Raw genomic sequence first — 16,298 nt, 5'->3', positions numbered from 1 at the left:
TGCTTATAGCTATTTGGATGAGCTCCACTACAAGTCCAATGTCTGCATGGTGGGACAGCAGGCTGGAGATCCACAGAAGAGCTAATGCCCTCAAATTCAAAAGCTATGAGGCTGAAAACCCAGTCCTCCTTCCAACACATATGTAACAATTAATCCTTTTAGTAGCCTTTCTGAAACTGCTAATGGTCAGACTGCCTGGACTTGATGTCTAGCTCACCACTTATTAGTGACTGAGTTCCTTAAAATAGCAGTAATAAAAATCTGCTTCATAGGATTCCTGGGAACGCTGAAGGAATTGATTCTTACTTCATTACTTTCCCCTGTTGTTATTTGTTTTATTATAGGGATTTGTCATTGCTTTTTTTTTTTTTAAGATTTTATTTTTAAGTAATCTCTACACGAAACCTGGGGCTTAAACTCACAACACCAAGAACAAGAGTCGCATGCTCTACTGACTGAGCCAGCCAAGTGCCCCAGGATTTGTCATTGCTTTTTGAGTAAATTGCAAGAATATAGGGATGCGATTGTGGCCTGCCACTTACAAGACATATCTCTCTTTTTTTTTTAAGATTTTATTTATTTTAGAGAGAGAGAGAGAATGTGTGAGCAGGGGAGGAGCAGAGTGACAAACAGACTCCGCGCTGAGTGCAGTGCCTGACCTGTGGCTTGATCTCAGGACCCTGAGATCATAACCTGAGCTGAAACCAAGAGTCAGACAAGTTAACCGTCTGAGCCACCTCGGTGCCCCAGGGGAAAAAATCTTAACATAATCATGTGTCTTGGGACCTTCTGTCCCTAATTAGTAGTCTGTTTTATATATGTACCTTATGTACAACAATCTAAGTTTTTATAGAAGACACACAAGGTTGGATTTCAAATAAACATTCCTAGTTTCACTAACACAAGAAATTCAACCTATCAAAGACTTTCTCTCATTGTGCTGCAGAAAACTTTAGAAATGGCAAGTAGTAAGATCAGTCATCAAAAGAAGTTTCATCTTTAGTGTGTCTAAAAATTTTTAGATTTTTAGAAGTGTAAAAATTTGTAGTAATGATGAACTTCACATCTTGAGGTATTTGGGAAATCTTAGGCTAGGTGAAACTCTTCAGAAGTGTCACTTAGTTACTATCCTTCTGGCTTAGAAAGAGGTATACCAAGACTCTAGGAAATTACCACCAGAAACAAAGACTTTTAAAAATTATCCTACAAAAAATTATCAATCTTAGGGAGTTTTGTTTGTTTTAATGTTGTTTAAGAATTAGAAATGCAAATAAAGTGCCGGCGAAAAGTAGTTTCACAATAGATGTTGGCTATTACTGTCACTCCCTGCCGTCAAGGATTATGTATTTTCGTATTTAGACCTAGCACTTATTTGACAGTCACATAAATATTATCAAATGAATGACTGAGTGACATCAAGGATAGACCGATTGCGCTATATGGCCAAACTCTGGAGTTCGGGGTCCTAAGTAAGATACCGGTACCAAGAGAAAACTACGGGTAAGACAGGCTCCCCTTGCCCATAGTCGTGGACTACAATTCCCAGCATGCAGCTAAACTCCGTGATTGCCATGCATCCTGGGAAAGACGTCTCCGGCTCTTCATTGGCTACGCAGGAGAAACGCTTGTAGTGTGTGCAAATAACGCGGGCTTTAGCGTACGCACGCACGGAGATGGCGCAGATCGCGTCTAAGTTCTACGGAACTCAATTTGAATAGACAGATTTTCAGGACTAAAATCCGGTAGGATTTAAGAACAGTTCCACTTCCGGTAACACCGGAAGCAATTTGAAGATGGCGTCTTCCTCCTACAACGGGCCGGCCGCTGCGGACGGGAAAAGTGAATTATTTCGTAACAAGAAGCCGAAGCCGGAGAATCGAGGTAAGGTTGAATGAGAACTGAAACCTGATATTAGGATATTGAGTTATGATTGTTTTCTTCCGCTGGCTGGGGACGTGTAACGCTGCCTTAGTGTGTTCTGTGAAGTTGAGTACCTACCATTGTTGAGGATTGGGGATGATGGCCAAGCCTGCGGGACCGACTGGCAGGTATGGTGCCAGCCACGTGTTCCTAACCGCTTTTGCTAGAGGCTTTTCAAAGTAAAGATGTTGCAGAGTTTGTCTTCTGTCAAAGGAAGAGGATTAAGAAATCGTGGAGGGCGCCGCAGGACCTTACACTCGTGGCGGTGGCTGGAAGTCGTTGACAAAATGAGGGATGGAATGGGGTAGGAATAGGAGGTCGTTGTATATATGAGTGAACGCTGATAATAAAGGAGTGAGACAGATAGGAGAAGGAGGTATCTGGCGTGTTCTTAACGCTAGTTTGTCCGTTAGTGAAATTTTGTAACATTATCATCATTCCTGTTCGTCAAACCGCTAAAATATTAGACGACACGACTCGTACTCTAATTTTAGACTGCCCTACTTGTAAATTGCTGTCTTCCTTTGTAGTCTGGTTTTATACATTTTCTTCAGTATGAATGACAGGAAGAGAGGCTAGAGAAGTAGCCCAAGACCCGAGCAACCAGTCTTATTCGAAGTGTTAAAAACCTTGAACTCGCATTCTGTAGGCATTAGGGAAGTATTAAAGGAGTTCTGTTATTTTTAATTATGTAACATAGAGTACAGTCTATGTACAGTTTGAAGAATAAACACAACAGGTGAGAAAGGAGCACTCAATACCATTACGCAGAAAAAGCATTACCATACTCCCGACCCCCCTAGGAGCACCTCCCAGATGATAATTCTTTTCCTTTACAGGACATGAGGTAACCATCCTGAATCGTTTTGATCTTCTGTTCTCTGCATAATCTTTACCACCTATGCACGAAGTGGTTTGATTTTGTCAGTTTTTGAATTTTATATGAATGCAAGAGGGCTGTAGACATTCTTCTGGCTTCTTAGGCTAAACTTTGTTTTTCTTATTGAGTCAAGGTGATACTTGTAGCTGTAGTTTATTCTTTTCATTTGATATTGATGAGATTTTCTTCTATGAATATACACTTATTTATATTATCATTCTATTGTTGGTGGACATTTGGATTGTTCCCATTGTTTGCTGTTATAAACAATGCTCCTATAAACATCTTTTTGTGTATCTCCTGGTTTGCATGTTCAAGAGTTTTCTTCAGATTATGTAAGTGGGACTGGAATCCATGAAAGTTAGGGTATGTGCAGGTAATGCTAAATCACTCCCAAAGGGGTTGTGTCAGTTTACACTCCCACTAGCAGTGGATGAGAATTTTTACTGCTCTACATCCACACTAGCACTTGATATTATCTGCATTTTGAATTTCTGTCATTTTGGTAAGTATGAAATGGTGTCTGGTTGGGGTTTTAATTTGAATTTTCCTTTTTAGTAGTGAGGATGCATATCTTTTCACATGTTTTTTGGGCTATTTGCACTTCCTCTATTGTGAAACTCCTGTGTATTTCTTTTGCTAGGTTTTTTGTTTTTGTTTTTTAATTTGTAGCCACTGAAGTGTTTAAATTGGGTAGAAACTTGGTAAGATAAACATTTTAAGTAATCACAGTTATAGAATTGGAGGGGTTTTGTTTTTTTAAGGATATTGGGAAGTGATGTATGAAGACTAGCTAATTCTCTGTGATTTGAACCAGAAATAACAAAGTAGATGTGAGTATAAGAAAGAGAAGCAAGTTTACAAGCAAGTTTAACAAAGGCCCTTTTCTCAGACTTAGTGTGCGTAAGAATCTCCTGATGAGATTATTAAAACACAGATTCCTGGGGCTCATTCCAGAGATTCAGATTTGGTAGGTCTGAGTTGGAGTCCAAGAACTGCATTTCTGACTAACTCCTAGTCCATGTTGATGCTGCAGGCCTGTGGGTCATACCCTTGAGGAGTACGGAATTAAAGCATAGCTGTTAGATTTAAGAGATTCCTAAAATCCAGGACCAGGAGTTTTAATAAATGATGTAGGAGATCATATATGGCCCTTAGGAGACATTTTGTTTTATTAAAAGGAGACCTAGACTGAATCACCTTTGTGTCCCATTAGACAAGTCACTAATCTTTTTGGACTGAACGTCTTTTATAAAACGGGGAAAATAATACTGGTTCTTCCTACTACCTTTCACAGTTGTCATGAAGGTGTATACAGAAATAAGGCATATGAAAACTCTTTGGAAAGTCTAAAACCCTGTACCAGTGATTGGTAACTGAAAGTATATGTGTGTATGCACACACACAAACACAAATATATATGCATATGTATATATATATATACACACACACAAGGCTGCAATTCAGGAAAGTCTAAAAGGTTATATTGAAAATAGTCATGTAAACAAAGGGGTATTTGGATCTTTAATAGTGTAATGCAATAGAAGTTTCTGGAGTACCCCACTGTCTGTCAGGCATATGCTAATTACTGTGGATCCAAGGAGGGTCCTGCCCTTAAGGAACTTTGTCTTACGAGGCTGAAGTATATACAGTTAATTTTAATACAGTGTATTGATAATAATGACCGAGGCATGTTCTTTGTTGACTAAAGAGCATAGGAACAGGAACTACAAGGAGAGTATTGGGAAGCATGTAAATGTATGCAAATAAGTGTTCAAAAAAGTGTCCAAAAGAAGGCTAAAATCTTATGTGTAAGTTTCTTCCCCTCTTTAGATGAATCAGAACTCCTCACTGTTCCTGATGGTTGGAAGGAACCGGCTTTTTCCAAAGAGGACAATCCCAGAGGACTCTTGGAAGAGAGCAGTTTTGCAACTTTGTTCCCAAAATATAGGGAAGCTTACCTGAAAGAGTGCTGGCCATTGGTACAGAAAGCCTTGAATGAACATGTATGCACATTTTACATATTTCTTTGAGATTCTGTTCTTATACCTTTACTTTTAAATAAGTATGTATGCTGATAGATTTTTTTTTTTTAAGGTACTGGCATAACTGGTTAATTTGGTTTCTTTGTTTTTTGTTTTTTGTTTTTGTTTAAGAAAAATCTTGAGAGAGAGCGCGAGAGTGTCGTGTGCATGAGTGATTGGGGGGAGGGGCAAAGGGAGAGGGAGAGAGTGAATCCCCAGCAGACTCTGCGCTGAACATGGCACCTGTTCTCACAACCCTTAGATCATGACCTGAGCCGAAATCCAGAGTCAGACGCTTAACCAACTGAGCCACCCAGGCACCCCTGGTTCCCTTGGTATTTTAAACAGCCTAAATATAAGCTTTATTCTTTTTGTTTTATTTTATTTTATTATTATTATTTATTTTTATTTTTTTATTACAGAGCAAGAGAGCACAGGGGGAGCAGCAGAGGGAGAGGGAGAAGCTGGCTACCTGCTGAGCAGGGAGCCTGATGTGGGGCTCGATCCCAGCACCCTGGGATCATGACCTGAGCTGAAGGCAGACGCTTAATGCGCTGAGCCACCCAGGCGCCCTAAGCTTTATTCTTATATTCCACTCGTTTTTAATTTTGTCAGTAATAGATTACTTTAAAAAATTCACATACCTTTAAAATTTAGGGATCTCATGGACTTTCTGAAACTCAACTGTGAACTCCCAAGTTTCAGGATGCCTATTCTATACTGTGATACTTGCCATGTTTCTGTATAGTTTTAAGTTGAGGCATGTTCCTGGATGATTTCTTAATTTTCATTTTTTTTTTTTTTAAGATTTTATTTATTTATTTGACAGAGAGAGACAGAGAACACAAGCAGGGGGAGTGGGAGAGGGAGAAGCAGGCTTCCCGCAGAGCAGGGAGCCCGATGCAGGGCTCGATCCCAGGACCCTGGGATCATGACCTGAGCCGAAGGCAGACGCTTAACGACTGAGCCACCCAGGCGCCCCTTAATTTTCATTTTAAATGAAAGATGGGGATGTGGCCAACTTTCCCTTGTATGTTGCTGCCATTTCCCTAGAACAGTATATTTGTTTTTGTTTTTCAAACTGTGGATTAAAATTCATTAGTGGAGCAAGAAGTCCATTTAGTGGATATAATGAGCCTTTTAAAAAAAGAATGTACCCAAAAAATAAATAAGTAAAAAGAAAAAAAATAATGTATCACATATGGTAAGGATAAGTTTCATTTTATGAAACTTTTGGTTCATGTATATGTGTGTATTTGGGCACATGTGTAAAAACATGTACACACATGGGCACACTAGGTGGTGATATAAAATAAAATAAAAAAAAATAAAATGTATATTTCAACTGTGTGACTGCTCTGGAGTTGTTTGTGCCCGTTAGGTATTACGGTGGTTCAGCAAACCGCAAGCTGTTTTACAGCTGTCTGTATCTGAGATTGGACTCTTGTAAACTCATAGAGACCCAACCTTATGTTGAATTGTTCATCACTCACTACATTGAAATACTCTTCAGAGTATGCTCCAGTCAGAAAATGACATTTTAATTTGCTTTGTTGAAATCTGGTTCTTCCTACTAAGAGTTAATGCATGATTTTCCAATTATTGCTTCTTTCTGAACCTGTGAGAATTTGTTTTTACTTTGTATTTAGCTAATACAAACCAATTAGAAAGAAGTTTGAAAGGGAAAGTCCATTCTCACCCTAAGGAACAGATGGCAGATCAGAGCTGGGTCCAGGATAGGGGAGCTATATGTAGCTTTACATTTTTACCCTAGGTTTTAAGTATGGCTTCATTTGCATTGATACGTATTTTTTAAACTAGAAGTAATCTTTATTCCAATAAGTACAAAGTATTCTAAAGTACGTATAATGCTTTCAGTTGCGTGTTTCTTATATTCTTTGAAATATGAAAGTAATCAAGTATTCATTATTTATATCAACTACTCAGCTTCTTCAAGGAGGGAGTTGATAGAATGAGAGCTTAATTTACAGTAATTAGTAGTTTGATTAGGATAGGCTCTATAATTACCAAAAAATGAAGTGATTTTTAGACAATTGTGTATTTGCTCTTTCCTTTTTGCAGCACATTAATGCAACCCTGGACCTGATTGAGGGCAGTATGACTGTGTGTACAACAAAGAAGACTTTTGATCCATATATCATCATTAGGGCCAGAGACCTAATAAAACTTTTAGCAAGGAGTGTTTCATTTGAACAGGTAAATTTAGAATTACAAAATTTGCTTTATTTGCATCAACATTAGAGATAACACATAGCACTGCATCCTTCCCTCTTAGAGTTTTCATTTTTCTGCTTCAATTTCATTAGCCTGGGCCTTGAAAATAAATGCATTTGTAAAGAATATTGATGGAATATTTCCTTCATTTTTCCAAAAGGCAGTACGAATTCTTCAGGATGATGTTGCATGTGACATCATTAAAATAGGTTCTTTAGTAAGAAATAAAGAAAGATTTGTAAAAAGAAGACAACGTCTCATTGGTCCCAAAGGATCTACATTGAAGGTACTTTTTTATCAGTGGAAAACTTAAGTGTCTTCCTCTGTCATTAGTTTTTCAGTGTACTGAATTTCAACTTACTGTTCTTTTGATATAGGCTTTGGAACTCTTAACAAACTGTTATATTATGGTTCAGGGAAACACAGTTTCAGTCATTGGACCTTTTAGTGGCTTAAAAGAGGTGAGTAGTGTTTACTATCTTCTGTTAATTTTCAGCAGAGAACAAATTAAGTAATTTGGTTATAATAGTTCATTGGATAATATACTGTTTTGCAATTACTATTTTTTTTAGAATGTGCTTTGTTTGATTTCCCATTGGTAAATACTTTGTGCTTCATGTTGTTTGAGGGAATCATCATTCCTAGATCCTAACGTATTATGGCCAACCTTTGGCAACTAAAGAGGTATCCATTTCCGAATTAGAAGGTCTGCACATCATCCCTCTTTCCACTACAAATTTTAAGTAGGTTTTTAAGATTTTAGTCTGTAGCACATTTGGGAGATACGTAGTTACATGTGCTCAAGTGATTAGAGAATTAAATGGTGATAATTGTCATTTGCAGTAACCTATATAAACCAGTAGAGGTCAGATTCTGAAACCATCTTTAAAATATATATTTTTGTCTGAATTTTATTGGAATGTTTATTTAATGTATTGATGAACTTTTTTATCTGTCAGATTTAATGTTATGAGAAAATCTGTGGAGCAATTTTGGTTTCTGTTAACTGCTTTGGTTGTCTGGATCTGGCTATGAGGTCTTGTTTGCTTTCCAGGACCCATAATAGCAGATCTGTTAGACCTCTTTCTCATAAGTTATCTGCCCTTTTCTCATGTGGCAATACTAACTTAAGTATATTGAATACCCTATAGTTTTGTAAAGTCTAACTATATTATCTTATTTAGTTTTCACAGCAGAGCCTTTAGATAGTTTTATTTCCATACTACAGATGAGAAAGCTGGAACAGGACTTTACCTTATGAAGTGGCATTCCCATTATTTGAGCACGTATTTTCTGACTCTAAATCTAGCTGCCTTCTGCCTAAATTCCACAGTTCCAAAATGTTGTTGTATTAGTTCTATATGTTATATTTTAGCAGTAAAGTTGAGAAACTTCATTGAGTCCAAGAGAGGTTGACTATTACGAAAGATCTAGAAGTCACTCAAAGCAGTTGAAGGAACTACTATATTCAATTTGGTAGTCATTGCTCGGTTCATAGGATATGTTGCAGTATATTAATCCCCTTCCACTTAGTTCCACTTAGTTAAAATCTTTGTGACTAATTCATTTTTCTTTGCAAATTTCAGGTTCGAAAAGTAGTCCTAGATACTATGAAGAATATTCATCCAATTTATAACATTAAAGTGAGTTTATATTACTCTAACAGTGGTTGTCAGACTTCTTTTAGCTACAGAAACCTTTCTTGAAATTAAATCTTTTCTGGAAGCCTAATGCAAAAAATAGATAAAGTAGAAGTATTTAGGGTAATTTAGAGGTAGAGTTCAGCCCACTCAACTCTACCCTAGTCCTGTAGTAGTTACATCCTTGGAGACTTAGGTTTCTGTGGTATGCAGTCTGAAAACTATTGAAGGGGGATCCTGTAATGTATGACATAGTTCTAATACAAAGGAAGTAAGTTTCGTAGAGTTGGTTGTAGATGATAACAATCAGGTTTTCTTGGATGATGGGCCTATTACTATATTTAAAGATGTGATCTTTCAGAATTCTGCCTTTTTCTATTAAGTAGAGTCTGGGATATTTCAGATTGTATTAAAACTTTTTATTTAACGCTCAAATTAGAAACTCTTTGAGAGAGATGTTAATCCCTGTGTGCACAGCATTCATGATTATACTTGGAAATGTAACCATGCTGTAATGAGCTATTTTGTGAGGGGTATTTGTTAAGCAGTCCACTTAAATTTGATGAAGTTATGAAGTCACTCTTAGATTGGGGTGAAAGAATGATTTTGAGTTGCCTTGGGACATTAAAGATAAAGAGAGCTTGTCTTGTATCTGATGCCTGGTTTGCATCCTTTGATGTCCCAATGTGTGCAAAACTCAAATGGAGTAGGAGAAATATGAGAATATTGTTTTTATCTGATCAAGAGAAAGTTTACTTTTTTCTTTCCCTGTGATAAAGTACTACCAGAAACTTCCTGCTTTCAGGGAACATTGCTAATTAAGAACTCTCCTCCTATTAAGTTGAATTTTAAAGGTTTTAATGAACTAATGGTTGAAAAGCTGAATTAGTCTCATCTCAGTTTATTTGAACAGTTCTGCCTTTCTTTTTTTTTTTTTTCGAAAGAGAGGGGGGAGGAGCGAAGCAGAGGAGAGGGAAAAGCAAGCTCCTTGCTGAGCAGGGAGCCCAACTTGGGGCTTGATCCCGAGTCCTGGGATCATGATCTGAGCCGAAGGCAAACACTTAACTGACAGCACCCAGGCACCCGGCAGTTCTGCATTTAATCTAAATTTCTAATGGTTTTCTGATGCTTGGTTTGAGATTACTTTTTTTTATGGAATTGTTTTGCTCCTACTGAGGAGATTAAGAACTACTCGGGTTTTTTTGTTTTGTTTTGTTTTTTATTTGTTTATTTTTTTAATTAAAAAAAATTTTTTTTTTTTTTTAGTTTATTCGACAGAGACAGCGAGAGAGGGAACACAGCAGGGGGGGCTGGAGAGGGAGAAGCAGGCTCCTCGCCCATCAGGGAACCTGATGTGGGGCTTGATCCCAGGACTCTGGGATTATGACGCGAGCTGAAGGCAGATGCTCAACGACTGAGCCACCCAGGCGCCCCTTGTTTCGTTTTTTAAAGATTTTATTTATTGATTTGGCAGAGAGAGAACAAACAAGCAGGGGGAGCTGCAGGCAGAGGGAGAAACAGGTTCCTCGCTGAGCAGGGAGCCCGATGCAGGGCTCAGTCCCAGGACCCTGGGATCATGACCTGAGCTGAAGGCAGACGCTTAACCAACTGAGCCAGCCAGGTGCCCCAAGAACTACTCATTTTAATTGAATTATTTATAGGAACAGTATTTGTAATGTCTTAGTTTGACAAATGCTTGGCTTATAAAATTAAAAATTCTTACTTTGTTCATATATCCCCATGACTAAAGACCTTAATGATTAAACGAGAGTTGGCAAAAGATTCTGAATTAAGATCACAAAGTTGGGAAAGATTTTTGCCACAGTTTAAGCACAAGAATGTGAATAAACGCAAGGAACCAAAGAAAAAAACTGTCAAGAAAGAGTACACACCATTCCCACCACCACAGCCAGAAAGTCAGGTCAGTATTAAATGTTGAATTTCTTTACATGAGGGGGAAACCATTTTAATCTGTTTTGTCAGAAACTTTATGGAGAGCAATTTAGGTAGACTTTGTATGTGTGTGTCCAGGTATAAGAAACTAAAGGTAAGTGTAAATAGGCTTATTTTGAGCTAAGTGCGTGAGTGCGGAGGGTGGGGGCTTCACAGTAGGAGTGTAAACTATGTCTAGGTGGTTGCTGTCAGTTGTGCTCCTATAGCCACAGTACCTGTTCCATGGATGAAAAAAATTTTAACGCTTTAACCCTTAATGCTCTCACTCTGCTTTAGCATCTTTCCTGTGACCATGTGCTATATGACTGCTCCAGTTTTGAAATCTTAAATTCTCACATCCATCCTTTTTCTAAGTTATGAATGCCTCTCATTTTATCACCTGTTTTCTGGCTTCATTTTTTCCCCCAAATTTCCTTTTCTCTCTTGTCCATCACTGTTTCTTGTATGCTGCCTTTTCCTTCTCTTCACACCTGTGCAGCAAAACTCTCAAACTTGATCAGTCCTAAAATTTGGCTTCTTTCCTATAATGTGGCTACTAAACATAGCTGGAGAACATCTTATCTTTGGACTAAATCCACTATAATTTCACGTTTCCAACCTCAGGTAGATCCTCACTATTGTCTGGTAATTCTGTGTGTCCTCTTAATTCTCTCTCTCTTTTCTTTTTTTTGAGATTTTATTTATTTGACAGAGAGAGAGCACAAGCAGGGGGAGCTGCAGGCAGAGGGAGAGGGAGAAGCAGACTCCATGCTGAGCAGGGAGCCCAAGGGAATGATGACCTGAGTGGAAGGCATACGCTTAACCCACTCAGCCACCGAGGCGCCCCTGTCCTCTTAATTCTTGAAGCACCCTCTCACTCCTAGCAGATGACATTCATTTTATTTTATGGAAATATTTAAGACCATCAAGTGAGAATTCCTTCAGCTTCCTTTTCTCTCACCTATAATTATTTTTTCTCCATCTGAACCAATTCTTTCTTTACCTGTTCTTTGAGTTCTATCTTTGAGCCTGTCTCCTGAGGGATCTTATTTCATGATTCCCTCCCTTGGCTGTATCTTAAAGTCTTTCCTTTCTACTAGTGCTTTGTTCTCAGCATGTAAACACATCCCTTTCTGTGTACTGTCTTGTCTTTTCCATAGCCCTGTATTTGGAGTTTGAATTTCAGAGGTTTGATGAAAGGTCAGAGGGGAAAAAGAAATAATGATCATGGTGATAAAACAGTGGAAGTGTTGGTTCATGAGGTCTATTCTGTAAAGGGAAGCAAACAAAGAAACTGTTTGTTGGGGGAAAGTAGAGTGATCTTATTTACCCAACTGTCATTCCATAACACCTGGTATACTTCTTATGGCCCTGTCCTGTAGTTAGTAATTGTCTTATCTTTCTTCCCTATGGCTAAGCTTCTTAAAACAGTGATGTCTCAGTTGACTTACTCTGCCAATTACTTGCTTCATGACTGGCAATTTATTTAACCCATCCGTGCTTCAGTTTCCCTGTACATAAAATGGGGATAATAAAAACATCTTTTTCAAAGGATTGTTAATGAGGATTAAATGATTAGTAATTGTAAAGAGCTTAGTAACTATTAAGAGTTTTAAAACATTGCCTTAGATATAATAATGCTGTGTAAGTGTGAGATAAGTCAATTATATCTTGAATGAATAAGCTAGTGCTTTCTCTAATTAGTATTGAATTAGTCACCAAATCCTAACAATTCTTGCCTTTCATTTTGCATGCCACTACTTTATTCCAAGCGTTTATCTCTTCTTTCTTTTGTACCTTTTAAATGCTGCTTTGGTCTCTTTCTTTTCTCTCAGAAACCTGGAGTCATTTCTAAATCATAGCCTACCTTCTCACCTGGCATTCAGGTTTCTTCAAGCTTACCCCAGATTATCTTTCTAGTTTCCTCACACCTTTCTGAATCATTGATCTTCTAGCCCATCTAAAACTGCCTGCTGTATATTTCATGCACACATCACCTTCTTTCCTACCTCCATGCTTATTGCTTGTATTCCCTTCAGCGTAAAGCACATCTCCTTTTAATGTCAGTGCCTTTATGAATTGATCATAGATTTTTGACCTCACTGTCTTTACCTCAAGGACATTGTGCCTTTCTTAGGGATGACTTCTCATTTACCTTATTTCTGATGTAATTGTAAATACTGATTTCAACAGATTGATAAAGAATTGGCTAGTGGTGAATATTTTCTGAAGGCAAGTCAAAAGAAGCGACAGAAAATGGAAGCCATAAAGGTAAGACTGTGTCTAGCTCACAACACTGATAGCACAGTTCATAGAAATTTCAATTCCTGTTTAATGATAAATTGTGTTATTAATGTATTTCTTATTAATAATGCAGGCTAAACAAGCAGAAGCTCTTAGTAAAAGACAAGAGGAAAGAAACAGAGCTTTTATTCCACCTAAGGAAAAACCAGTTGTGAAACCAAAGGAAGGTAAATGCTTGTTTTCCAATTATTGGTTTGATGTTAAAGTCTGTTAGCTGAAAAGTAAACCCATAGGGAATTTGTCTGACTCTCTTTGAGTGTTAACTAAAGACATAACTATATCTTTCATCAATTCTGTTGACATTTCATTAATCACTAATCCTAGGGACGAGACCACTGAGGTGTTCTATAATTTATTAGCAGCTAATGCCTATTTAAGAATGTCCTGGATTGACAGTCCTCTCCTGACCTCTGATTGTGCTGGAGAAGGACTCTTTGGGGTTTTTTTTTGTTTTGTTTTGTTTTGTTTTAAGATTTTATTTGTCAGAGAGAGAGCACAAGCAGGGGGAGCGGCAGGCAGAGGGAGAGGCAGACTGCCTGCTGGAGAAGGACTCTCTGTTGTGAAAGCTATGAACTTAGAGCAGTGAATCTTCTATAGATTTAAAAGTAACTAAAGCAGTGAGATCCCCGAGCTCTGTTATCATGCCTCTCAGAAAGAGCTTATGAGAGGTTATGCTTTTCTTCTCTTTACTTATGTGATCCATGGCTTAAAGTTTGATTCCTATATTGTTATGATGGATTTCTGATCACCGTGGGCTAAAGGACACCATCAAAATAACAAGATCTTAGGAGCTATTAAAAAGTCATAGTGGGGCACCTGGGTGGCTCAGCTGGTTAAGCGGCTGGCTCTTGGTTTTGGCTCAGGTCATGATCTCTGGGTCCTGGGGTCAAGCCCCACGTCAGGCTTTGTGCTCAGCGAGGAGTTCACTAGAGGATTTTCTCTTTCCCTCTGCCCTTCCCTCCTCGATGCTCTAAGATTAAAAAAAAAAAACACTCAGAAAAGTTTTGTATCTTTTCTATTCCTAGCCTCATTTGATCTACCCTTTCCTCTTCTGCATTTTCTTTCCCACTAGTAACACTTGTACTCTTCCTGAAGTAAATTTCCAGAGTAGCCAGTGACACAGTGAGGGGAGGGAAGTCACTGGCATTATTGTACCTGACTTATTGGTCAAAACCAGACATAACATTACTATTTTAATATCCTATATTAATTACATCAGTGTTAATAGCTCTAAAAATACTGTATTCTTCTGTGTAGATCATTGGTTATGTAAAAGTTAAAAATGTCATAAGCATTATAATTTCCAGTTTGCTGAGCCTGTGAGTTTTACTTTGAAGGTCATTTAGTAGCCATTTTAATCTCCGTTTATAATGATTAAAAATGTAGCTATTTCATGATAGTGAAGGCTCTACATCTCTACTCAAGTTGCTGGGAAGTTTGATGATGTTTTATCTTGTGATTCTCCTATGCTCTGAATACTGCTCTTTAAAGGGTGAGAAAAACCTACATTTTTTTTTTTCTCCTTCTTTTTCTTTGTTGTTCAAGCTTTTGGCATTGATTCCATGGTTGGGTTCTGTTACGAGAATCTCCAAATACTCTCAGATCATTATCTTTATTACCAAAACCTTGTTAAGTAAAGTACTACTAGTCATTCATTGAACTAATATTTGGAAAACTTTATTTTTAAGTTTTTTTTTTAAAGATTTTATTCATTTGAGAGAGAGAGCATAAACGGGGAGGGCAGAGGGAGAGGGAGAAGCAGACTCATCAGCAGGGAGCCCGATGTGGGGCTTGATCCCAGGACCCTGAGATCATGACCCAAGCCGAAGGCAGATACCTAACGGACTAAGCCACCCAGGTGCCCCTATTTTTTTAAGTTTTTATGTGTGGTATTAGATGAAGTAGATTTTGACCTAAAGCTTAATGATTAGTTAATTAAAATTATGGAAGCTAGAAGGGCTACATGTTAATATTCTTCATGAAATGTAATTTTAAGTTATTTTAATGTGCAGAATGGAAAATTGGCATTTTATTTATTTATTTATTTTAAAGATTTTATTTATTTATTTGATAGAGATAGAGAGAGGGAGAGCACAGGCAGGGGGAGCAGCAGGCAGAGGGAGAGGAAGAAGCAGGCTCCCCACTGAGGAAGGAGCCCAACGTGGGGCTTGATCCTAGGACCCTGGGATCATGATCTGAGCCGAAGGCAGTCGCTTAACTGAGTGAGCCACCCAGGCGCCCCGAAAATTGGCATTTTAATGAGTACTCTTGCAGTTCTAAAATATGGGAAAGAATATAAGTAAAACTAATCTCAAATGCAATTTAAGGGGAAAAATGAAGTTTTAATATTGTTGAATTCAATAATTAGTTTAAAAAGCTAAACTATAGTGCCATTTTCATTTGTACCTTTATTAATGTGCTATTTTCATGTGTACTTTCACTAATGTATTTTTAAAGTACTTTATGATTTGTTTTCTCTTCAGTGTCTAACTTTCCTTTAGGCAGTTGTTTTATATTTTAGGCAGGTGTTTTATATTTTACAACATGACCTTTCACCTTTTAACAGTACTCTGAAATTATTGTACCAAATACATATTCTTTATGTTTTCTATGGTAAAATCTAAAGAATTACATATATCGTTTTAATTTGTTTAGCTTCTACTGAAAATAAAATTGATGTGGCCGCCATCAAGGAAAAGGTTAAGAAAGCCAAGAATAAGAAACTGGGAGCTCTTTCAGCTGAAGAAGTTAAGCTTAAAATGGAAGCAGATGAAAAAAAAAAGAAGAAAAAAAAGTAACATTAAAAAAAAACCCTGGATGAGAACCCTTTAAGCTATCTCCTTTTGTAAAGGATTTTGAGATACTAGGGCATTAGTAGCCTGTATGTGAGAAGGAGTACTCTGATCACATTTTTCTGAGTTTATGTCATTCTTCAAAACAGTGTTTATATAAACAGCTGTCCTTTATAAATATAAATTATTGTATTCTCTGTGTGTTTTTTGGAAAACTTTATGCTAGAAAGTGCTATATATGTCTTTGTATATATTGCACCTAATCTGTTTTGGCGTGTTTTGCCTAAGCATGATTTTAGATGTAATTTTTAGGTTGTTTATATAAAGATTTTTGGAATGTGGCTATTGTAATTATCCATCAAATCCAGTGTTTGATGCCACTGGTTAGTCTTTAAATATAATCATGTCCCACCATTTGGTTTTGAGCAAAATAAATTTGCAGTGCTCTCTCTATTGCTAACGAGTAAACGTTTAGGCTTATTTCTTTTTATAATCTCATTCTACATTATGTTTAAGATTAAACAACCCATAAGCAAAAAAAGCAAGGCCCCTTAAATCCCTTAATTACTAT

General features: G+C 37.5%; 1 protein-coding gene across 1 annotated transcript; it reads left to right on the top strand.

Moving 5' to 3' along the window:
- The first annotated feature begins 1,699 nt into the window (after positions 1-1,699).
- KRR1 (KRR1 small subunit processome component) lies at positions 1,700-16,195 on the top strand. Its single transcript, XM_036091676.2, has 10 exons — positions 1,700-1,881; positions 4,634-4,806; positions 6,907-7,041; positions 7,220-7,345; positions 7,437-7,520; positions 8,646-8,702; positions 10,450-10,620; positions 12,825-12,902; positions 13,009-13,102; positions 15,591-16,195. Exons 1-10 carry the CDS (start codon positions 1,794-1,796, stop codon positions 15,731-15,733), a joined length of 1,149 nt encoding a protein of 382 aa, XP_035947569.1. The 5' UTR covers positions 1,700-1,793; the 3' UTR covers positions 15,734-16,195.
- The last annotated feature ends 103 nt before the right edge of the window (positions 16,196-16,298 follow it).

Source organism: Halichoerus grypus, chromosome 6, assembly GCF_964656455.1.
Source record: "Halichoerus grypus chromosome 6, mHalGry1.hap1.1, whole genome shotgun sequence".
NCBI classification, from domain to species: Eukaryota; Metazoa; Chordata; class Mammalia; order Carnivora; family Phocidae; genus Halichoerus; species Halichoerus grypus.
This window is presented reverse-complemented; position numbering and strand designations above follow the sequence as displayed.